This window comes from Galleria mellonella, unplaced genomic scaffold (assembly GCF_026898425.1).
Source record: "Galleria mellonella isolate WM207_F2 unplaced genomic scaffold, CSIRO_AGI_GalMel_v1 utg159, whole genome shotgun sequence".
Taxonomy (NCBI): domain Eukaryota; kingdom Metazoa; phylum Arthropoda; class Insecta; order Lepidoptera; family Pyralidae; genus Galleria; species Galleria mellonella.
Window position 1 is genome coordinate 2,937,212 of NW_026442004.1, and position 27,294 is coordinate 2,964,505.

General features: G+C 31.3%; 1 protein-coding gene across 1 annotated transcript in view; it reads left to right on the forward strand.

Annotated features, from left to right (window-relative positions):
• Positions 1–27,294, forward strand: part of LOC128200151 (progestin and adipoQ receptor family member 4) — a 91,230-nt gene that overhangs the window by 10,388 nt on the left and 53,548 nt on the right. Inside the window, exon 2 of the mRNA XM_052892581.1 lies at positions 7,772–7,990. Within this exon, the coding sequence (XP_052748541.1) occupies positions 7,772–7,990 (219 nt within the window). The remainder of the gene's footprint in view (positions 1–7,771; positions 7,991–27,294) is intronic.

Here is a 27,294-nt window from a genome sequence, read left to right on the forward strand (position 1 = left end):
AAGCAATAATTTCGAAAATTTTACCGGAAACATTGCCAATTCAATTTATTATTAAGGATTAACCCTATCATGGCCCGAACTTCATGCCTATGAATGTAACCTAGGTACAACGCCTTCGTCGTCCTCTGTCTCCCTCTACCAATCGATATGTAAACAATACCTAAGAGAATGAAATGCCCTGCGGCATTGTTTCGAGATTTAACTTCAAAGCGACAATGGGGAACAATTCCCTCGTCATTCAAAATAATTAATTGCATATGACTTGGTTACATAAAAGAACGTTTAAGCAGCTTTCACATCGAAACCCTTGTAAGTCGTAACACCGGGCTTGTTCTTTCATACAATAATAATGTCCCTGTTTTTGATAAGTATTTCTGGAACCATTTATCCTATTTTTATTGATCAATATCATTTAATTTCCCTTTTACAGTATAGTAGCAGCTTATATAATTTATGTTTTGTCTTAAAAACATAAATTGTACCGTTCCTGGTTATTTAATATTTACGTGTTTAATGTAGGTTGGCAGTATCTGTTTAATCCAAAGGCGTCCGAGAGTAAATGGGCAAACAACAACCGAGCGCATCCATAATGCAGCTAGCTCTCCAACCCCTTCACCAATCGATAGGCGCCCCAAATTTGCACATATATATACAACCAGTACGTTAAGCATATGTATAAAGATTTCGTAACAAAACTCTTGACTTACGGACGGATATATTAGAGACCCTTCCTAAAAAGTTAATCTATCTAAAAATTACATTAAAATCGGACGAGATACTTTGTCAAATACAAATATAATAGTTAGTTCGGTAGGCGTAAAGGGATTTAACTTATTTGCTTATTGTATAATAATCTCTTTAAACTCAGATTACATATATATGAGTTACTTGGTAAGTAATTTACTCGTAGGTATTGTAGGTGCTTAGTGTAGGCGTAGTATTTTATATCTAGTCAGTAACATCAGAGACACAATTTGTTTGATAGTTCTGATATATATTTTTTTATATAGTAGCAATTCTTTGTTATTTTTTTTATTATATATATATATATATATATATATATATATATATATATATATATATATATATATATATATATATATATATATACATATATTGAATGGTATATATATATATATATACCATTCAATATATGTATTAATTTGGGATAATACTCAAGATTATATTTAACAAAATTAAAATTTTACGTTTGAATAATAAATAAATTGTTAATCATGAGATGTTCATGTTAATTGTTTAAGAAGATTATTATAATGGCCATAATAAAATATAAACTAAGCATTTTCATAGAGATGCATACTTATTATTAACTATTAAAATAATTATTGTTCACACTATTTCAGATCTTAGTCTTCTAGAAACTGCAACTAAGTTATAATTATATTAACCCTCGACGTTTAGTTGTTGAAATGGCATGATAATTTAGCGAAACAGTCGGGTAATAACTTGGATTGGATAAGTTTATATTGTTAACATTAGTCGACGATTGCAAAATTAGGAATGGCGAGAGACGGCATTGCCTTTCACAACATTCAGAGGAATGGAAATTAATGTTATCTTAACTGTTTAAAATTTTCTGACTTGAGATAAGAGACGTTGACAATTAAATGAATGCTATTAGCTATTGCGTTTCGTTTTACCACTTTTAATTTTAATTTATTTTATAAAGTCAAAGTTCGGCGTCAAATGGTAATATAAATAATTAAATTTTGACTGTATCGAATTAATCTAAACACGATTTATTATTTATTTTGCGTTTATTTCAGAATTTAAAATAATAACTGGTTGATAAGATGTAGAGTAAAATTATCTTAGTAATGAATTATGAGTAAAAAATTGTAAATAAGAAAATAGTAAATTACGATTACGTAGAAACTACTTAAAAAATATAAAATTTTCTGTCTATGATGAAGAATGAAGCTTTTCAGTATCATAGTCTTTACGCGACACCGCATAGTAAATGGAAGAAATACATACCTTTTTTATTTCATACAAACTAAACACATACAACAATTGCGATTAGATTTTTTTAATGTATGTTAGAATAACAATAGTACCACGTGGCTTTTGTAATAATTTTAAACTGTTTAATGCAAATAAACTGATTTCATTTCATAACATACAAACTGACGGCCCAACTGTTCGAATGTGGTGTACCTGAGCGTCGCTTATAAGCAAGAACAGCACCATGAACTTTATAGAATACGCTGTGACCCATGCATTACTATTCCTGAGTAGGTACTAAAATTTTAGACCCCCGTATACTGCAATTTGACTGGCTATTAAAGAATATAAAATGTCCATATATATTTGTAATCCGTGCGGCACTTAAAACGGCCGAGACTTTTATATCTCAATGACGAAATATAAAATAATTTAATTTACGCTCAGTAAAATAGTATATAAAATAGGTGTACTTGTATAGTGTGAGTATTTTTACTTGCTTGTTTGCCATCTCAGTGGTATAAAAAAAAAAAAAAATATTATGAAATTTTACTTCTTTTTTAATCTCATAATGTATACTATTATGTTTTCTATGCAACTTAAAATAGCGAACAAGTTGACAACCCACCTAATAAAAATTGGTAATCATCGTCTATACACATGAACAATAACAATACCATGAACAATGTATACTGGCTCCCATAATACTCTTCGTGCTTTGCCATTCCTGAAGACTAAGGTATTATGCCTTTGTACTTTGTAATTTTATTCATTCATTCATTTATTTAAACCGCATCACAGTCATGGAAACAACTGCTGCGCCGCAGAAATACGAATTGAACAGAGGGATCCAAGCTGACGACTTTTGTACAAAGTTTTCCTCTGATGTAATGAGAAATATCTAGTGTATACCATATATATGGTATGGTATGGAGAAATATTATGTGAACTTTCTGAAACAAAATTTATAACAAAAAACTTTAAGGTTCTAAATTGTACATAATTTTTTTATGGAAAAATAAATAAATGTAACCTTCAATGAAGAAGAATTAAAAGAGAACGAAGTATATTTGGCCAATTGTGACGAATTGTCGTTTTTAGGGGGGATAAATTTTTATCATCTATGTAATATGGCAAGAGGCAGAAAATTGTCTACGTCATCTAGTGTTTATGTCCTCTGAAAGATCATCCTGCTCTCTTAATTACAATTCCACATAAATTTTATATCAGCTATAATTTAACTCTACTCAACAATTCAATTATATCAATAAAGTTACCCTCCGACATAGAAAACTTCTAAATCACGTCCATCACCTTGTTTTCCGAATACTATTATTCTAACAATAGGATCATCAATTTCCTATGGCCTTGTCCATACTTATTGTACTTATAATTAGACGAAGTAACACGCTAGTAGCTAATCTGTGAAGCCATATTCACCCTAGCGACAAGCTGTGTCGCGTGCGATAGTCTCCGTGCTGCGTGAGTGAGCCCATAATAGCCCATGAGCCTCTATTAGCCTGATACACCGTTAGACAAATATATATTTAATTTTACTCACCTTGTGTCATTAAGCATAATAATATATAGTTGCGCCGCGTGGCTTTGCTCGCATAACTTGGGATAAAAAAGCTTATATTATTAACCTAAAATATGATACATCAGTGTACAAAATGTCAAGCAAATTTGTGGAATCGTAATTAAAAAAAAGGTAAATTTTAACATATCTTTTTTTATGCAACTTAGAATGGCTGACGGCCCACCTAATGGGAAACGGTAACCGTCGCATATAGACATGAGCAGTACCGTGGACATAACAGAGTATACTGTTTCGACCATGATACCCCCCATGCGTTGCCATTTCTGAGGATTCAAGTGTTATTCCTCTATACCGTGTAAATTCACTGCCATAAATATGAAATTTTGTTAAGGATGGGATATCCTTAACAAAATTTCATATTTATAATACTATTACATATCCGACTATAATGTGATTCAAATACTTCATATTAGCGAGCTCTAGATAGAATAGTATTTATATTGTCTGGGACTGAACATGTATGTAATGGTTTCAAATATATGACGAGTATATATATATATATACTTATATAGAACTAATACGCGACGAGTATATATGTACTTATACAAAACTAGTACGCTAAACCTAATTTACTCAGCAAAATTTAGGCATGTCGAGTATTAATTTCTCCAGAACTGTAACTGGTGACAAATATCTCTGATAACCATCAAGATTATAACATAAAAGTCTGTCTCTGTTACAGGGAAAAAAATAGCTTACAGGTACATCCTTCACCAATAAGACGCTTGTGTTTTATGGTATTTTGTATTTTTTTTATACCGTGAAAGTGGCAAACAAGCATATGGCCCGTGTGATGGTAAACTTACTGTAGCCTATAGAGGCCTGCAACACTAGAGGTGTCACGTGCGTGTTGTCCCCTGAAGAAACATTAATATACCCTGTTTGAAAAACCCCATACTGTAGTCTCTTAAGAAAAATCTCAGCAGGGGAACTAAATCCATTGTATTTCGAATGTTGGTTTTTTGTTGTTGGTTGGTAACCAAGCTGACAAACCACCTGATTAAAAATGGTAAACGTTGCCTATAGACATGATCAGTATCATGGACATAACAGAGTATACTGATTAGAAAGAAACACATTATTATAATTATTATTCTCCGTTTTTTTTTTTATTTATTTATTTATTCTTTATTGACCACTATTCCGTTCTAAATGCTATATGTATACCAAATATTATGGCAGTTGGTGGAAAGGATCAAGATATCTAATCTGTAAACTCAAACAATACATAACCATATTTTAAAAATGTTTTCATCTATAGAATGCTTCATTGTCAGCAAGTAACTTGGGCTGTATTTTATTTACAAAAAAAAAATCACTTTCACATTTGATTTCTAATACCAGGATTTAGGGCAGTATAACTGGGTACTTAAAGTTTAAAAATATAATAGTTCCAATATATTATTTTATAAATTAAATTAAAATTAAAATACGTTTATTGTCAAAAACAAATAACAGAAACAGAGCAGAATAATAATATAACTTGTATGAAGTTGCTTTATGAAAAGTGTGCATTACCATCAGTCCCCAAACTAGGTCAGACCTGTATCTTGGGGACTAAGAGCGCAGTTACCTAATGTTTAGTACATTTCTAAGAAACACTTAATAGGAAAAAACAATAAAGTACTGCTATCTATTGTGAACATTAAATTCAAATTTCAAATTCAAGTAATTTATTGCATGAATATGGGTACATATATTAGATAAAAATATTTTTTACGAGTCCATTATTCCATATTCTACCAAATCAAAATAAAAAAAATTATCATTACAATAGCCATGTAATATATAGAACAATTGACTGTCAAATATTCTTTCACTTTTTTCTTAAAGACATTTAAATTCTCTATTTCCTTGCCTTTGGAATTTTATTATATATTTTAGAAACCATACCGAAAAAACTTTTATCAAATAATGCTATGTAATAATTCAGCGTCACGGGCTGAACGCGAAGAAATTAAATAAAAATTATATATTTTAAATCATCGATGTGCCACAATCGTAGAAATTCCATACTGGCATAAACTCTACCGCCATTGTACGAGATAGTTTGTATACAACTCACGTAGATACCGGTTCACGTAACGAGAATTCATTTTCAGCTATGAATAAATGGTCGCTGTGTGAATAAAATTTTTACCTACCTAGTATCTATTACCCTGGCTAACTTTGTTTTTAGGGTTCCGTACCTTCAAAGGAATAACGGAACCCTTATAGTATTATTTCGTTGTCCGTTCATCCGTCCGTCCGTCCCCGTTCGTCCGTTCGTCCGTCCTTAAGACCCTTTTTCTTGGGATCGCGTGTATTAAGTTGAAATTAATATCATATACTCAGGTCTGCAATCTCTTAAAGCAGTGAAAAATTCAAGCTTCTAAAAGACACAATCAAAAGATACGACCGTTTATGTTCCATTTATATTGCGTGTTTTGACATTCGCCAAGGGAATCAAAACCTATAGAATACTTCTCGTTGACCTAGAATCATGAAATTTGACAAAAAGCAATGTCATGTAGTACAAGTAAAGAAAAAAAATCGAAAACCGTAAATTTGTAATTATTTCCCAAAAAAAATAAACTTGATGATTTTGTACGGAACCCTTTTTGCGCGAGTCCGACTCGCACTTGACCGGCTTTTTATTATTTTACTTCAGTTTTAGTATTCCCCTAACCGGTTCATTTTTATAGACAAAACATTACAACAAAAATCTAAAGAAATAAATTAAATATTTAAAAATAATTTAATAGTGGCTGTGCCCATAACAGAATGTCATGTTTTTATGTAACTGAGAATGGTAAACAAGCTGACGGCCCACCTGATGGAAAACGATAACCGTCGCCTATAGACGTAATCGACATCATGGACCATACAGAATACTCTGTGATACCCATGGTACCACCACTCATGCGTTACTATTCTTAAGGATGGTGGTGTTACGTTGCCTTTTTTACCTCGTAAATTCACTGCTATACGTCATACTTCAAATTGAAACATCGCTATCTAAACGCAGCTACTTTGCGAAAGAAACACAATTTTTGTACATGTAGATAAAATAAATAAATGGTATTCTTTGTCTCTCGCTTCTAATAGAATCAACGTCGGGGATCATAGATAATGATATTTTAGTATCTTTAAGAATTTATATATACTAACAAAGCTATTACTATGACTTCAAGTCGACAATAATACAAAATAGGTTCAGAATTCCACAGCCGACATGTCTAAGACTATTATTGGATCTGAACAATAGACATGTCCTCGCACGTCATGGAATAGAGAGCGTTTTAAAAAAATAGGTTAGAACTGAAGCCAAGTGCTTTGGCTCTAACCTATTTCTGTACAATATTTGAAAAATGTTATTTACTACCTGTATCCCGCAGCTTCACTCGCGTAAATCACTATATTATTATAAAGTAGTCTATGTTTTGCCGTGGTCCCTGCATAGAATAGACCATCCCTGTCTGTCCCATGGTTGTCGTAAGAGACGACTAAGGAAATTTTATGATCAAGGGATAGGCAGCATCCCTCTTAGAACATCACCAAAGCTTGAGGATGCCAACGCGCCTGCCAAGCGTGGCAGCTATTGGCAACACCATCCACCTTGTAGGGAAAACCTATGTCCAGCAGTTGTCAGTTAACGGTTGATATAATAAAATTCTATGTTTACAGTTAGGAAGTAACTTATCCGTGTACCAAATTTCATTCAAATCTGTTCAGTAAATATTACCTGAAAACATAACAAACTAACAATATAACAAGAAACCATCCATACCCCCTTACAAACTTTCACATTTTACAAGTACGCAATTTTTTTATATGACATAAAGTAAAGTAAATATATATTTATTTCTCTTACAAAATAACAACATAATGAAACGTACAGTTATTGTTCTAAACAATTTAAAACAATCTTTGTGAGAGACTGGTTTTGGTACTAAGATAACCTGGCTCTAGGCAAGTGACAAGCGAATTCATCGATGGAATCTACACCGACTCCGTGAGATAGAATGAGATAGCAACGCTGCACGTCTCACTCCAACTCATGGACTCGCTAGCGATATCGATTCCATCGACGGATTCGCTTACCATTTGTCTAGAAGCCCTCTTTTACAAATCACAAGGCTCCCAACTTAAGTATATCTAATTTAGTTGATTTGTTACGATAAATTTTAAATTATCCATTTATACCATTATTTAATTCTGTTCCAGGTGTGTCTCTAGTGTACATGATGGCGGTACTACCAGGCCTGCTGCCGTGGGGCGGAGGAGGCTCCTGGTTCCTCTCGCTTTGCCACCTGCTGGGTGCACTGGCGCCTTGGTGTGGTTCCTTCCTTTACCACTTGTTCATGAACCACGCGAGAGGTGCGGCGCTGTACCACCGTCTGCTACAGCTTGACATGTTAGGCATATGGGTCAGCCAGAGCATAGGTGAGTTCATATTACACAATATTAATAATTACTCTAAAAACTGAAGTATTTATAATACTTAGATTCTAATACCCTTATCCATAAAACATCAAACATCTCATAACCCTATCTTAGCAATTAAATTGTTTTGTCTCTTTCTTTTACGCTAAATTTCCAATTTGAAAGAAAATGACAAAACAGTGTAACAGTTGAAGTGGATTTGTAGAAGGTTCTAGTTTTTATAAATAATTTATCTGTAATCTGTCATTATTATATCTAATATTTACTCCACTAGTATTAGTTTATGAAGATATTTACGAATTAAATATATTTTGTTGTGAAAATGTCCCTATCGAATATTCGTCGCCTATATTTAGTTTAAACATAGGCAGATATGTTAAAAGAACAAGCATATACATATATGCGCCTGCTAAGAACAAAAGTAATACAGACAAGACAAACAAGCGATAAGGATGTGAATAATTGCACATTTATTTGTGACTATAATAGACGAAAGATAAATATTTCTTATACACTATAAATATATATAAAATATTACCAAATTATCCGCATTCACTTTAACGGGATATAAAAATTGCGAATATACGTAACGATAATGATAGAATTTCATGTCTCAAATGTCATAAAATTTTTAATGCAAAGAAATATCCTTAATGAATATAAATTTTTCAGCCTGTGTAAAAAGTGCCTTTTTAAAAACGTTACGCTAAAACCGACAGAGTGAACACGACCAACAACGTGATAGAGAAAAGTATAGTTATGAGGACGTTTTACAAGCAATGAAGAAATTTAAGTATTTTATCTTTTTTTTTTTTAATAATTTCATAGTATGAAAGACTTAGACTTTTTTTATTATAATGTATATATCTAATACTATGCCTTGTAGCAGGGAATGCAGATAATTTGGTAACACCTTATATAATAAAATCTTGACTAAATTCAATAGAAAAAAATCTATATGTTTTCTATATATGATACTCTGTTCCGTTAACTGTGTATGATGTCAGAATAGAACATATTCAATATAAAAGATAGTGATGGCACATTGTATTACTTCATTCTCACTATCTGAAACTTGACAATATTATAGTTATTATATAGTCCTCTTGGTTTTTGTAATATATATATATATATATATATATATATATATATATATATATATATATATATATATATATATATATATATATATATATATATTGCTTACTAATATAAGCAATATATATTATGAAACCACTGACTTATTACATATCATTAGTAACTCGAGATTAATATAATAAAATTATGTTAGACGATAGACATCGTCTCCCATGTACAGACGTACGTGAAAGATATTTAAGTATTATTAATTTTAATACATACAGTCAAAATAGTACATCTTAAAAATTTTGTTTACCTCTTTGTCTATCTGTACGTTTGCTTCGATATCACGTAAAAACCACTGCACCAAATTGGATACTATTTTCACCGTTGTGTTCTTGAAGATCTAACTTAAAATGGTAGACGTTTTATGTTGATACGCCAACTAGAACTGGTCTATTTTATTGGTTTTCCTATTTGTGAAATCCTTGTGATTTTCTGAAAGCGTGCGAAGTAGCGAGTAAAAAGCTTGTAAGCAATATAGATGCAATTCCGATTCACAACTAAGTTTCGTAGCAACCTACCTATAAAGCCAATTGTAAATTTAAAATTATGTATCAAATAATAAATATCAAACATTCTTTTGTGCCGTGTGGTCCCAGCATAGAATAGATCAACCCTTCCTTTTACGAAGGTGTCGTAAGAGGTGACTAAGGGAATTTAGGGAATAACACCTGAATCCTCAGGAATGGCAACGCATGGGGGGTATCAAGTGCGAAACAGTATACTCTATTATGTCCATGGTACTGCTCATGTCTATAGGCGACGGTTACCACTTTCCATCAGGTGGGCCATCAGCTTGTTTGCCATTCTAAGTTGTATAAAAAAAAAAAAATTGAATAATGGACAGCGGTGTGTGGCAATACTAACACGCTGTATGGGTACCGGCATAAAATGGAACATCCTTTCCTTTTACCTAATTGTCGTAAGAGGCGACTAAGGGAATTTAATAGTCGAATAATGGGCAGCAGTGTATGACAATACTAACACGCTGTATGGGTCCCGGCATAAAATGGGTCATCCTTCCCTTTCACCTAAGCGTCGTAAGAGGCGACTAAGGGAATTTAATAGTCGAATAATGGGCAGCAGTGTATGACAATACTAACACGCTGTATGGTCCCGGCATAAAATGGACCATCCCTTACTTTCATCTAACTGTCGTAAGAGGCGACTGAGGGAATTTATAGTCGAGTGATGAGCAACAGTGTCCCTATTAAAACTTCACCAAAAGTCAAACTGCGGTCGGCATCTTGCCTGCAAAGCTAGACATCTACTGGCAAAATTACCCAATGGTAAACTGCCATAAAGAACAGCCCCGTTCCTCGTGACAGTCTATAGGAAAAGTTTATGTTCAATAGAGGACAGATAATGACTGATATGGTAACGATGTTGATGATGAAACATGTTCTTTGCACAATATCGAATGATCAACAAGCTGGCATCCTCCTTGTGTTGTTAGACAACCGTTGCCTCTAAACATGAAGAGCCCCTCAATTAAGTTGACATCTAATCAATATTGTATGCGATTGCACCACATAACCGGTACCTAGCACGCAGTTCCCGACCTTTGTTGCCAGTTTACATACAACTGATCAGTATCGATTGACAGTGGCATGCAACCTCTAACTTTCGCTAGGTAACTACATTAAGTTTCTTGCAAATGCAACCGTGAACTTGGCTAAATAAAGTCAATTATTTTAACTATTATAATTCTTACTAATTTTATAAATGTGAAAGTGAGTTTTTTTGTTTGTACCTCATAGCGTTTTAACTGCTTAACTAATTAATATGAAATTTGGTAAATACATACTACATGGGATGGAGTAGGGTATAGATTAATTTTTATATCGGTCAGTGAAGATATCTCGGTCATACAGACGAAGTCGCCGGTAAGAGCTAATTTATTTATTTATTTTTTTTTTTTCATTTAAGAGATTTCTCTTGTCGGAGCAACCAATTCATGCATCTTCCTTCAGCCAGCTCTATCCTAGGCCATATCCTTTATCTTCCTATACGACATGACGCCTAGTGTTTCCTTTATCTGTTTATTTATTTATTTTTTTTATAATGAGAAATAATTTGTTTTTGTAATGGATGAACTCAAAAATACATAAACTATTTTCAAAACACTTTTATGTATATAGAAAGTTAAATTATTAATGAGTAATATGGCCTGTATATGATTTAAAAAATAATTAAAGTTCTTTTACGTACCTGTTCAAAGCCGGAGCGGGTCGCTGTGTTAGAAAAAGACACTAATATCAAAACTATTTACCCCATTATACAATAAGAATCCAGAATCAAGCTTCTCATGTGGGATTCAGGGATAATATCCGCTTACAATAGGATCTAAAAATACTAATGTCTATTTTTATTTAGCAAATATCCGTATATTTGTTACATATATCCGTTACTCCTGTCTCCCATTGGGGGTAGCCGCAATAATGGAACACCAAATGTTCCAATACAAACAAAGCTCTTTCTCTTCCTTCATATCTCTATGATATTTATTATATGTCAATTTATATAAGTAGGTAAATTAAATTTTTTCGTTCACCACTTTTGTCCTCAAACGCTTTTTTGTTTTTACCTAATAGTTAACTGATAGAAAATGCCATATGGCATCCAGCTCGCCATGTGCACAAATTGTATTATGCAGAAAAGGATAAATAAATTTGCCAAACAATACATATAATTTTACATAAAAAAGGTCGTACATTCAATTCATTTATTTAAGCTGAACATTGACTAAATATCTTGCGTAGCTTTTATAAATAAATATGAAAAATAAATATCAGAGTACAGGTTTCGTTATAGTCCTGTTTTCCACCTTAGAGAGAACGTTTTCAGTTAATATCCGGAGAGACGATTGGCACTAATCGATTTCGAAATGAACAAGAAATGCCAATAACACTTCAAAATATCAACTTGTTCTATATTTGAGATCATGTGCGATCGTATATAAAAGGAAGGATCTTTTAATTTTCTTTATTTATATATTAGTTTTAACCCACGACTTTGTCCGTGTGACTAGAATGTGTTCATTGGCCATCACATTGGTACGAATATACCAAATTTAAAAATGATGACATCATTTTATGTTTGTTACTCCATCATTTATAAATTGTTTTGAAAAATTTTATTTTTGTTTGAAACGATATATTTTCAGATAAGTCTTATAATAATGTCATAAAAATCGATTCAGTAGTTTGATTATGTTTAAATCAGTTTTACCACTTGAATTTGAGTTTACCATTGAAGTCGTTTCTTTGTGGGGAAAGTCTTTATGTAATATTTGTAAGGGCCACAGACTTGTCTGTGTAGCATTTATGTATAATGATAAGTACATAGAGACAAATAATATTGATTAAATAAATAATTACGAAAAATTATTTGATAACAAAACTAACAAGAAAGTAAGTTATATATTAATTTATAAATTGTATTATAATTTAACATATAACTTATTTTTAGCATAGGGACTGGTTTCCTTCGAGACTATCGACTCTACATCGAATTCCGACTAAATTATCATCAGATTGAACTTTGACAAAGTGGTTTGGTGTGAATTAGTATACACCACACACTATAAGCTTGATGCCAGGTAACGTTATCTGAGTCATAATCCTTAACAAAAAGAGTGAGACTATTTCGCAGCCATAGACAATGGAATCCGAAGGTTTCCTATCGTTTCTAATTGTTTGCAATGTTTGTTATGTGAAAACCAGCTCTGATGTCCTTTGATTTTAACCATTGACAATGTAAAACCTAAAATAATATCTACCAGAGGGAGACTTTGTACAAAAGTCATTTGCTTGGGTACCTCTGACCCATCTCAGGTGAGTAGCTTGTTTGCCATTCAAAGTTGTATGAAAAATAAATGTAAAACAAAAGCCCTTCAACCAAAATATCCGGGGAAACCGGGCGGCGCCCTGTTCTATCTACTTATAAATCACACTCCACTGTGTTCATAACTAAGTCACGCGAGAAAGGAAAGTTTAAAAATTTAACAATTAGTCACGACAGAGGGCGTGGGGTGTGAAGCCCGTGACGGGGTGACGGATTGCTTCGCCTATCCTGAAGCATTAATTATGCCGCTAATTTGTTTAACATGTGTCAAGATGTCATCTTCCAATCTTTTCATTACTATTTTGCTATACGCTACTTGAATTTTAATGTAAAATAGAAATTATAACGATGAACAAAGACACCTTAGATTATTTATACAACATAAATAGAGAGTGTTCATACAAATGCTTTACTAAAAGCAAGTAAACTTTTTTAATTATATGCGTGTAAATAATATTATCGTAATATACATTTATTGCTCAGTATATGTAAGAAATTATATTATAAGTATAAATAAAAAAAAAATATTATGAACGTATTTAAAAGAATAAATGAAACATAATGCTAAACATATTAAATAATGATTCGTAAAGATGCTTAATTTTACTGGACTTTTTTATTTACAGCTGATGTATATTATTTATATATTTCTATTTATTGGCATATATTAAATTGTAAGCAGTATGTACATATGTATCTATATTTATATTATATTAGAAAAAATAGTTCCTGATTCAATTTAAAAAAGTTGACCTTATTTGGGAAAAACGCGTTTTGTTTTGATTTAAAACAATGTGTGTAAAAATTTTGTCAATCAAAACGTCAAATTAACTAAGTTTCAAAATAATATTGAGATATTTAATAATTAAATTTAGATAGCCGATATGTACAAGTCTATAATAGAAATTTCTTTTGCAATAACTAGTATTTATTACCGCTAAGAAAGAAAAGCAACTTCAGTTGTCGATAAATTATTATGAGACCCAAGACGAAAGTAATTTCTATTGATTGCAAAAAAAAATTGAAAATCAATTCGGAATCGACGACTTAACTACATAAGAAAGGCACAAGAAACAGACAAAATGGAAATCTTGATTAAAAATATAAGTAACTACACAGCTAATACAGAAACAGTACAAAAGAGAGAATTTATAAACTCATCCAAACAAAAATCACCCTAGTGCTCACTTATTTTGGGACGATATTTTAATTTGCACTTTTGCCGGAATATTAAACAGGATTGGGTTGTTTCCTCAAAACAATAAATAATTCAGAACCTGCAATTAATCTATGGATGTGAATAAAATGTAGGGCACGCTTGTATTCATTTATTCAATAGTTAATATAAATTATCTTATCCTGAAGTGGATTTCCACATCCAGTAAGAATACTATGCATCAATACGGAAATTGAGCAGCGTTGCAGTATCAAATTAATATCCTCCTTTTACGGGGAAAGGGGTTTTGAGATAACGTAAATAATAATCTTTCAAATCGGAATAATCATGCATTCATTTTTATAAAAATGGTAAAACGAAATCGAAATTCTTAATCAAATCCTTTTTCATATTTTCCTGTCATGCTAAATGTTTTATTTAGCAAGACCGAGATATTTTTTTTTTGATGGGTGACAATGGTATGGTAACCCCACCTGCGCTAACGGGATGCGCTGGCGGAGCACCAGTGAAAGGTGATAGATGAAAACGAAAACAGGCCAGTTAGTCCATCATGATGAATTCATCAGGAATTAACCATGATAGTTTGGGGGGAAACCACGATTGAGGTCGAATGGAGTTGAGAACCCCATTGCTATATATACTCAACCAAGGGATTCTCGGTTCTCCATTACTATCAAACGTTAATTCCTGATGAATTCATTTTGATGGGCTGGAATAAAAAGACATCATTCTCATATATACCTTTCTATTCCAAATACTACGTATATACCGTATTTTCCAACAATTGGTTAAGCCTTTAAAACATCAAACAAACTTTTCGCATTTATATTTTTTAAAGGGTGAAAGTCTCCATTACTAACAATCGTTTTCCCCCCAAACAAGATATTTTGATTGACTGGAATAAAAAGTATTATATATTTATATATATATATATTTATATATATTTATATATTATTATAATATTATATTATATTATATTAAAAAGCGATAAAATTTATATTAGTAAAGACGTAATTGTAAATAAACATTGAAAATACAAGCGGTCGTAAACAGCAGCGCTCTCAGCGCTGGTCTTGTTACATCGACCTTTATAATCAGATTACAAATGTGTAAACCAATTTAACTTATAACCGTGAACATTCCTTGCAAATATAGAAAATACGTAACTTCACGTCTCTAGAGAAATTTTCTTCGAGAAAAAGTGGCGAGAAAGAGCCGGTAACATGTTCTATACAAATACATAATGCACCTTAAGTAAAATCCTTAGCTCTACATATTCGCACATGATTTGTACTTTTCGAAAGAATGTATTTTGTTTGGTTGAAATAGCTTTAATTCTGCACTCCATATTTGGCCTTCTAAAAATCCTTCAATTTTGGACTTCTGAAAACAATTCAAGGTTGCAATTGTAATTTGGCTGTCACCCTTAATTTATTTATACCGTTATTGGAGTTAGAGCTTATTTCATTGCACATTTATGCCAAAAATGTATATCAGTGAAAAATAGAAAAAGGCACAGTTTGTATTAATTTATTCAATCGATAATATTTATTTTTATTATACATCTTTTCAATAAATTATGTAATTGGCAATACATTAATCAAATATAATATTAGTTTAATACTAATATATTTATATTTAACCCTTTTTTAAACTTCTATTGCATAAACCATTTATAGAGTTGGCAACCGCAGTTATGAATTTTAGAAATGTTTTAAGAGGGACGCTGTTACCTATCTCTCGCTCAAATAATAATAATTATTTTTATTTGGCTATTATATACGCAATATAACATAAATGTAATGCTCACCAGGACCATATACCATATATTATGATATACATTATTTTATACAAAACATGTAACTTTTAGAATACTTTTCCAATACTCATATGCGATACGGTATGATTCTGGTTAATGTTACAAGTTACGAGCTCCATTTTATTACAAGCTAACCTTTCATAGGTTATAAATAACAAAGTAAGTATTTATTCCTTTGCAAAATCACATTAAAGTTTATATAAAATATTTTATTATATTAAATTATTTCATTTGTAAGTTATGCCATCTGTATATCTTAATATATGCCTATACATTATTACCATAATATATGTCCAACCATAGACTTCATTCATGGCAAAACTAATATAATAGTAGTAGCAGATAGTCTTTATTGTTTCCTCCAAAATATTACAATAGCAAACTTATTATAAATATAAATAATTACAAGAAATAATCACAATGAGAAAACAATGGGCGGCCTTATCGCTAAGAGCGATCTCTTCCAGGCAACCTTTAGATGGAGAGGAGTAATTATAAACAATTTGGTGGTTAACAACTAGTTACCTATTTTAGTTTAAAAAGTAAACTATTAAATTAATCTTGATAAAATTTCTATGGAACCAATCTATACTTATGTATATATCCTTTTAGATAAAAAGAATTTCCCAAATTGATTTCCAATTTATGAGGTAACAATCATAAAAAATGCAGCCGAATTGGGAACCTCCTTCTATTTGAAGTCGTTTAAAGATGACTCTCAAGCTTATTTTTTTTTTTTTTTTTCAATAAACAAGGACGGAAGGAAGGAACTGCCCACAATCAGTTAATGCAAGACTAATATTGACTAGAAGCAATTTAGTGATAAAAATATGTACACACTGTCCTCCGGTCTCGATGGGGCTTGAATTCCCCCGGCAAAGTAAATATTTGTCACATTGTTTTCAGAAAAATAATGAAAATCTCTCCCTTTCAAGGATATTTCTAACAGAAACTATTCAGCTATATAACGCTATTTTATTTTCCTTGTATATTCACATAGCGACAAACCAGTATTTTCAATTAAAGTGGATATATGGACAGACATTAGTTTCCGTTTACTCTAATATAAGCGTAATATATATGTATGTCAGTACCTATATATATAAATGTGAGAATTTTATAAAAATTCTAGCTGACCCCGTAAACGTTGTTTTACCACTTATTACGAAATATAAAAATCGTAAACGTTGTTTCACCATATACATTATTTCGAGAATTATACATAAAAATTTATCCTACTACAATTATTATATTCGATTGCCATCTTGCAAGCCTATTGCGGTATATAGAAATCGCGATTAAAAAACAGGCGTTGATCGTAAAACTGTGAAAAATTGAGGTTGTATATATTTTTCAATGCTAAATCATAATAAAATAAAAATGGAAAAATGTGTCAAAAAAATAAAAAAAAAATTTTGGGGGAGGTTATCCTTATTATTGACGGGTATGAAAAATAGATGTTGGCCGATTCTCAGACCTACCCAATATGCACACAAAATTTCATAAATATCGGTAAAGCCGTTTCGGAGGAGTTTGGTAACAAACACCGTGACACGAGAATTTTATATATTAGAAGATCATTTTTGTATCTTTCACAACACCAAACTTAACCCACCCTATATTTCTATACAATAACATATGCATTTGTTTATTTTCATTTTATGTCTATTTTATTTTATTGTAATTTGCCACGTCTCTGGTCTAAGTATAGAAAAAAATTGATTTACAGTAATTCGGGCTATCGCTTAATTTTTTTTTTGTATCGTATAGCAATGAAAATAAATATACAACAATATAAATTAACAACTTGAATTAATGATTCAATAAAATCAATTGCAACGTAAGAAACTGGTCGCGCCAAACAGCGCGGTGCATCTCGACTGGGGCAGTTTTAATTGTCCTAGATTGTATCCTCCTCTTTGAAACTACACTTAAAATTCAATATAAAACAGTAGTTTGTATAGTATAATATACCCAGTGTTATATAGTAGTTCAATAAAAACTATGAGACTGGAAGTTACAATAACCGCTCATATTTACAATATCCGATGTTTTTTTTTTTTTTATACTGCTTTAAATGGCAAACAAGCTGACGGCCCATCTAATGGAAAGTGGTAACTGTCGCCTATAGACGTGAGCAGTACCATGGACATAACAGAGTATACTGTTTCGTCCATGATACCCCCCATGCGTTGCCATTCCTGAGGACTCAGGTGTTATTCCTCTGTACCCTGTAAATTCACGCCATATTCCACCCTTCAAACCGAAACACAGCCATACAAACACAACTGCTTCACGATAGAAACACGAATGGGACAGAGATATCCAAGCAATCGACTTTTGTACAAAGTCACACTCTGGTAAAAATAATAGATATACCGCAGTAAGTAGTCAACAAAACAATAATAAAATATATTTAATACTCGTATCTATAGAGCCTAATTTTTTAATTAAATTTACCTACTAAATTAAAATTGGATTGTAGATTATTATTAAATTTAAGTTAATAAAACTAATCACAAGTATCCATAAAAATATATCTATGTCATTATCAGCAAAATCCTGTACAGATTAAGACTTAAAGATGGATCGAAAATCGATAAAGGATTCTGAGACTCCTATAATATTTACTGGTAACGAAAAATCGCGCCCAAAACTGCACCTATATAAGTATAATCAGACATGTCATTAATATTACGAATATTAATTAAATATCTATGCTAAATGTAGAAAATTAATTACAATTTTGCAATTTGTTCACAAAATTTACGTACTTAATTTACATTATTATTATTTATAGCTGATAACTCTTCAGATAAACAATTCCATTTCATTTTCAGGATAATAGTTTTATTTGAAAATGGGTTTATAAATATAATAACGTATTTCAGTTACTTATATTACCATTACCATTGCATATATATTTTAAAATAAAAAATCATTTACTTAATAAAAACAATTAGATAGTATATCCGCTTGAAAAACCAATAAAATAAATTTTACTTTTGAGTTAATACTAAAGTAACAAACTACCAATTATAAAACGATCCCATACAAATAACCGACGAAGATAATTAAATTAAGCACTTTAAAGTTTAAAGGAAAAACAAAGCACCAACAATCTCTATGTACTTAATTTTAAGTTATAATTTAATGCAAAGCAGTTTACTACGATCTCGGTCTAATCTCTTATTAAACATTACAATATTAAATAAAATATTATTCTTTCCATTGAAATAAGTGCGGTTTATAACTGAATAGTGTTGAAATTTTTTATACTATATGAAATATGATATCGCTGGCATCAAACCGTAGCATCGTACATGCAAAAATGATATTTTAGACATAAATGCAGAACTGCTGCTTGTATAATATAATAGCTTATACAATAATGCTTAAAATTAATTATTCTACATAAACATATTATCCATTATAGTAGTACTTTCAACATAAAACATAAAATATATTCATAATCATAAAACATTTTTGTTGCCTAAACTACTCTCACATTACTTGGCGTTGGTGTTATAAAGTAGATACATTTCATTTCATTTTGTACTATTTTGATGTTTAAAACTAACTTTGCTAGGTGGCTATTGTCACTTATTTGTTTCACAGAATAACTAGTGTACTTTTTTATTTTTCTGATCTGATCTTAAGATTTAATATGTTTTAGCTGTTAAGCCATCACATTGTGTAAGATCTATGTGTATACTTGAATCATGCTATATGTATCGATCGAATCAGAATAAATAAATAAATAAAATTTATAGTAGTACTTTCATAGATAAACATTTGATTTAAACTTTGATCACCTCTGTTCCATTCGTGTTACGTGAAAAAAAGTGTTTTATTAGGGTGGGATATGGCGTGAATTTTTTTTAACACCTTCCTCAGGAATGGCAACGCATGGGGGGTATCATGAGCGAAACAGTATACTCTGTTATGTCCATGGTACTGCTCATGTCTATAGGCGACGGCTACCACTTTCCATCAGATGGGCCGTCAGCTTGTTTGCCATTCTAAGTTGCATTAAAAAAAAAAAAAAAAATTAACAATTTAAATCAGTATTGGCGAAGATATCGCGTAATATCATTATCATTATTTCATTCATCGTTACATTTAACAATTGTTTGCTTATTCCCTATATTGTATAATGCAAATAAATTATTCTCATTCGCTCATTCATCAACATATCAATCGTTAATTGTCCACTGCTGAACATAAACCTCACCCATGAGACCCCCTCTTATGAGACTGAGAATCCCATTCCTAGCAATATACCCAACCAGGACGACTCCTCGCGGTTCTCCCTAGAAACTGTCATGGTTAATTCCTGATGAATTCATCATGATGGGCTAACTGGTCTGTTTTCGTTCTCATCTATCACCCTTCACTGGTGCTCCGCCGGCGTATTCCATTAGCGCAAGCGGGGTTACCATACCATTTTCAACCATCAAAAAAAAACCCGCTTATGGGCGAGGCTATATTGCCAGTAGTTTATAATATAATTTGAATATAAACTCTATAGTATATAACTAAATAAGAGTTGCCCGATATTAAGTTTTTATATTATTATTACAGCCCTTAACTGTCCACTGCTGAACATAAACCTTCCCCATAAAGGGAGTGTAAGTATTTCCACACTTAGCAGGCGGGTTGGCAACCGCAGTTAGGCTTTTGGTGATGTTTTAAGAGGGACACTGCTGTACCCATCCATCGACCATTTAGTTCCCTTAATCGTCTCTTACCACGAAAAAATAAAAGCGTAATATACATATACAAAATATACAGCGATTACTACAAATATACTTAGGGTAGATACCAACCATACTTCCAGTTGACCCGTCGGTCGATCCGTATCCAATAGAGAGGACGGCTCGATTTGCTATTTACACGACCCTCAACTACTAAAAATAATAATCGTTACCAGTTTCTTGTGTGGCGACTTCCGTGGCGTAATGGTAACCATGTTGTTTTGCGTAAATGTGGTCCCTGGTTTGATTTCCGGTCGAGCCAATTTAGAAAGCGAATTTTCTTGAATTGTCACGTGTCTACGTTTTCTGGGTTTAACCCTTAAATAATCGTTGTCTAGTTCTTCATAATAGATTAGCTCATGATCCATGGAGGCTAGTGAATGTTATGACGAATTCGTCAAAAACTAAGCACGATGATTACCTAAGGGAGCAGGGCGTGTGGAAGTCGCACTGATATGGTATATATATACGTATATAATATATATTATATATGGTAAATAATAGGTCTAAAAAAGGAGACTAAAACCTTCATTAATAATCCTATTCGCCTAACAACCTATGACGTATGCTGGGCATGGCAAGGGATTAATTACCAATCATAACATCACATTGGTTGGATGATTTGGTGCAAATATAAAAAGAAATAATTTAAAATTACGTTCCAAAAAAAATACACACACACACACACACACACATATACTTCAATTAATTTGTGTATATATATATATGTGTGTGTGTATATATTTAATAATTGTCAGTTGTGGCGAAATTAGACATATTGATTTAAAAACTAAACTACTTTGATAAAATTTATATGGATCTAATCAATACGTATTTCGTTTCATAAGAAAAGAATGTTTCAAATCAGTTTATAACTGACAATTATTAAATAGAAAATATAAAAAAATCAACTTAATTAAAAATCCTTCTTGTTTTTGAAGTCGGTCGAAAATTACATTCGTTATTCAAACATAACAGAGATGTAAAAACAGCACTGTACTCTTTTGTCGGGGACAAATGACACAAACAAATCATCATAATGTATATAATAAATATAATCAATATACGTTAAGCAGAGCTAGATAAAAATCATAAAATTATGTGTTTGACCACAGAGTTCATAGTATTCCTTTTTTATCAAATAATTACATCTACAGGTCAGTTTTAGACTTTAACGATTACAATACCTTGTATTTTGCAACATAGTACCCGCTAACAATGTTATAATATCGTCATATAATTCAGTCAATAGAAATAAACTATTGGATACTATAGTTTTGAACGACTTTCGTTTATAATTATATATATATTTTTAGAGTCGTAAATACTATTTGTTGTGTTAAAAATGTATAAATAGCATTATAAAGTGGTAGATTTAGTAATATATAATGTAATTTTTATATTTCTATAATGAAACTACGTATTGTATTGTAGATAGATAGATAGATAGATAATTTATTTACATTACTTACAGCACACAAATTACAATAAAAAAAAAACATACACATAATACACAGTAAAAGATACAAAAGAATAAAAATAAAAAAGCACAAATAAAAAAAATACAAAAACAAAATATATAATCTAACAATCTCCTTTCTTACCATTCCTTCATGCGTGTGCCATAGTAACACAAAATGGTCACAGCTCAGTTTATTGCTTTGCCCTTAAAAGAGCAAAACACTGATATTCTGCTGTGGCCAAGAGTCAGTTGCGAAACATTTCATTAAAAATTTACAATATAAAAAAATATATATATATAAATAAACTGCATTGTATGTGTCCATTATATTTACCTTCACTTGATATTATATTCTAAATAAATAAATATAGAATATAATATCAAGTTGTATTCCTTGTGAGTCGCGGCGATACGAGTACATAACGGATACGTTGAACGTTACAATAATTATAATCTATAATATCAGTACTGTGATAAATATGATATTTATAATTTTTACAACCCATAATTTTTATAAAATATAACTACCCTCATGTTTTTTTATGGATTATAATGAAATGTAAACCCCGTTTGGGCTATTTGTATAAGCTGACGGAACACCAGTGAGAGATAATAAGTGAGAATGAAAGCAGGTCAATTAGCCCATCCTGACAAATTTTATAAGAAATAACTATAATAGTTTTCAAGGGATCCGTATAGAGGTCAACCTGACAAGGAACATTGCGTTTTTATTTTATAACACAGGGAAAAACGAGCACCCATGGTACTGGTAGAAATGCAGGTATGCTGCAGGCCTTTTAAAAAGGAATATGCTGTCTTGAAAGTTACGATGTCCATGTCGATTGCTAACAATGGAGCTATTTGATCCCATTATTTCTTCCCATTAATCCTTCTAGGATACTAGTACTACTACTTTCATCTTAAAAGACTTCCAACAACACGCGATCGTCGCCTTGCCTCTACACGGGGTCGCTCGAAAAACCATTCATTCCAATTGTCACAAATATATCAAATTAAATATAATTATTTTGTTTATATTATAACTGTAAATATGCTGTCGTATAATAAAATAAAAAAAGCCAACTAAGTTACAAATTGCGAATTTCAGAAAAAAAATTTTACAAAAATTTAACTATTAATTTGTTTAATAATAGCTGTACATTATAATAATTCGTAAGATGTTCATTACGTCTTAAAATAAATTTACACAGCCTACCCATATATCGGGCATACAATGTAATTACTTATATTAATGATTTTATAGTTATACAATGAAGTCATTAAAGTTCAGAATAGAATAAAATATGACAGTCAACAATAATAAATTCACACATAATTACAATGACAATATATTTATGATTATTTTATATATTGATTAAATTATTAATAATATCAATATAAACAAAATATTGATCATAAAATCGTATTAAGTATTCACGTCATTAATCTTATATCGATAAATTTACCACTTATATTATGCTTAATTTACTATACATATAGTATTTATTATTATTATTGAAAGAGGATTTTTTCAGACAGAAAAGCTTGTGACACTACGACCTTTCTGTGATCTTTTGTGCTCGCCCTTTTTTTCTAAAGTTATTATAAACATACTTATTGTAATATCAATAGGATTATTTTCAACGTCGCTGATGCTTTCTATAACATATTTACTATACTATTCTGTCTACCTTTTGCTCGAAAATTCTTATGCATTAATTTTGGAAATACGTAAGCGCTTTTAGACAATGTATCAGGCTCTATCAAAATACATCGCTACAAACTCTGGGAATGATTTTTTAGCTTCTATTGCTCATATACAGTCTTGTACAACATTATTACATTAAAGAGTAAAGTAAAATTAAATAAAAGTAAAAAAATACGTTCTTTCATACAAAAAGTTAACTGATTCACAAAGTACCGACCTCTGTAATTATATCATTTTAATTGGAAGGTTAATGAGCAAAAAAACCTCGAAGGGTCCATGACGTCTCATTTCAAATAAAAAAAATCTTTTAATAAATGTGCTCTGAAAATATGAAATGAAATGCTTGAATTTTATAAAATTTTAACATCATCTTGGCATGTAGGAATCATGAGTGATTCATATATAAAATAATATGAAGCTCTCGTCTGTGATACACGGACAGACATAAATATATCCGAGTGTATACGTGATGGGATTTTAAGAGATTCTCTTTTATTTATTCGTCATAACAACAATCTCCGCTTATGAAAATCCGAACGTGAAATTCCTTTATGCGATACGTCCCCCATTGTAATCATTCTTATTCTCTGTATATCTCTATAAATATATATATATATATATATATATATATATATATATATAGCGATATATAATTAGATTTTAGATGCAAATCCAACTGAGAACTTTTTCATCCCAAATACTACCAAATACTACCTAGTTTTATAGTGGTTGGTTAAGCCCTTGAAGCAGCTAAAAGTAAAAACATTTTCACATTTATGATATTAGCAATTATATAGCGATTTAAACAAACAACGTTCCTCTGGGTACGGATTTTTCACCATGAGAGAAAAATATAAACTTTATTTTTCTTTAATGCAACTTAGAATGACAAACAAGGTGACGACCCACCTGATGGAAAGTGATAACCGTCAATAGTACCATGTACATAACAGTGCATACTGTTTCGCCCATGAACCCCCCCATGCGTTGCCATTCCTGAGGGCTGAGGCATTATTCTTCTGTATCTAGTAAATTCACAGCCATATACCACCCTTCAAACCAAAACACAGCCACGCAAACATGATTGCTTTACGGTTGAAACACGAATGGGACAGAGGTACCCAAGCAAAATGACTTTTGTACAAAGTCTCCCTCTGGTATAATGGTAAATTAATGATACCATAACCAGGCAGCAAAGTATTGGGTTTTTTCAAGACAATTTGATCATAAAGTAGTATTGTATTTTTTATTAATAATTATCAAACATGGCAACAATAGCAAAGTAAAAAGTATAATTAAAACTCTTACTTTGGCCTTTCTGCTTCTAACCAGCCTACGTAATACCTGTTACCTACTTGTTAAAATTATTTACTACAAAAAGTACAGTCCGTTTACAATTTAAAAATGTCCTTCTTAGTATTGCGTTTTGTTTTTTTTAATCATTTCTTGCAGCATCCTAAACGTAAAGGGATGACGCCTTAGATTAAGAATTAGTACGTTATACTCCATCTATAGATGGTATTTTTTATCCATACCACACACAATAAGTTTAAAGGTACATAAATAATTCCTATGTTAACCTATTAATGATATGTGAAAACTTATTAAAATAATTTCATATTTGAATAGTTGATTGATCTATACTTATATAATAAAGAAAAGATTTTAAAAATTCTTTCAATTATAGAAAGCTACGTTATCAACGAGTAATATAGGCTATATATTATTTTCGGAAATTCTATCTACCCGTGTAAAGCCAAGCCGGATCATTAGTACTTAGTTTACGGATAGATCATAACCTAAAACAGTTTACACTTTAAAAGTAAAACAACTTGCATTTCAAACATAAAGCAAATATTTTACTGAATGCACTGTAAACTCGATCCGAGCACTTATATAAGAAACTGTACCAGCACATTACGTACTTAGTTACATATTCAGGTGTTTCTACAAGTTTGCTAACAACGTAGTTATCAAACAAGTAACAGTCGTCGTTTATAACTGTCGTTTCAAATATACCTAGCTATAAAAAGTGCATCAAATATTGTTTAAACGACGACGAGCGACGTGACAAATGAATAATTATGATCTATTGGCATAGAGCCATTTGCTTATTGATCACTTCTTCATTTATTCAGTTACGTCATTTAATTATTGCCCATGAGGTTCCGGCATAGAATAGGTGGGTTTCCTGTTGGTATCGTAAGTGCAGATTAAAGGAACTTATTGGTAGAGGAATGGGTAGCAGCGTTCCTCTTAAAACATCTCTAAAAGCCTAATTGCGGTTGCCAATCCCCCTGCTGAGCATGGCAACTTCTAGCAAAACTTACCTTATGGAGAAGGCTGAACATATCAGCAGTGGACAGTTAACGACTAAAATGAAAAATGAACGAAATTAATTGTTAATGAAAATAAAAAAAATACTTAATAATCTGTAACGGAATTAATTTTGAATGTTATAATGATTAGGGAAAACAGAGTTCCTAAGGAAAGATATAAAATTGCAGAGTTCCTAAGGAAATATACAAAATTGAAACTCTAATTAACAAACTGATAAGCTGGAGCATTTGTGAATATGCTTCTCGGAACTATTTATTAACTTAGAAGTATGGTTCAATAGGATTCAATGTAATGTAAACGAAGGAATAATCGATACGATCAAAACATAGTTTGCGGACTATTTATTTTTGTATTATATTTATATGTTGCCGTGTGGTTCCGGTATAGAATGGGTATGGTACAACCATCCCTTCCTTTCCCGTGGGTGTCATAAAAGGCGGCTAGAAGAATTTAATGATCGAGGAATGGGCAGTAGAGTCCGTTTTAAACATCTCTAAAAGCCTTACTGCGGTTGCCAACCCGCCTGCCAAGCATGGGAACGACTAGCAAAACCCCCCTTATGGAGGAGGCCACATTCAGTAGTGGATAGTTAATAGCTGTTTATTTATACTGTTGGATGCAACATTAATATTAAAAAATCAATACATTGATTGAATATATCGATTTGTTACTAATTTCATTTAGACAGTAATCTAAACTTTTTCATTAAATTCTTTAAACACAACAGATTTTTTGGGAAATATTACTATATTATTTTGATAATAAAAATTTTGAAGATTATATACTTCATCGCCATATTTATCCCATTAAGATAGAACCAAGACGGCGATAATAAATAAAAAAAATATTAGTGTTCATTATTCGGAGAAAATAATCCCCATTTATATTTATTTCTATAGAAATGATAATTAAAGATTGTGTCCCACAAATAACATCGACTTTCATTATGACAAATCCAGATATTTTGATCTAAACAACTAAACCGATTTTGATAAAATTTATTTTAGGACCAGAATATTAGTATATCCGTTCAGAAAAAAGAAATCTAAATC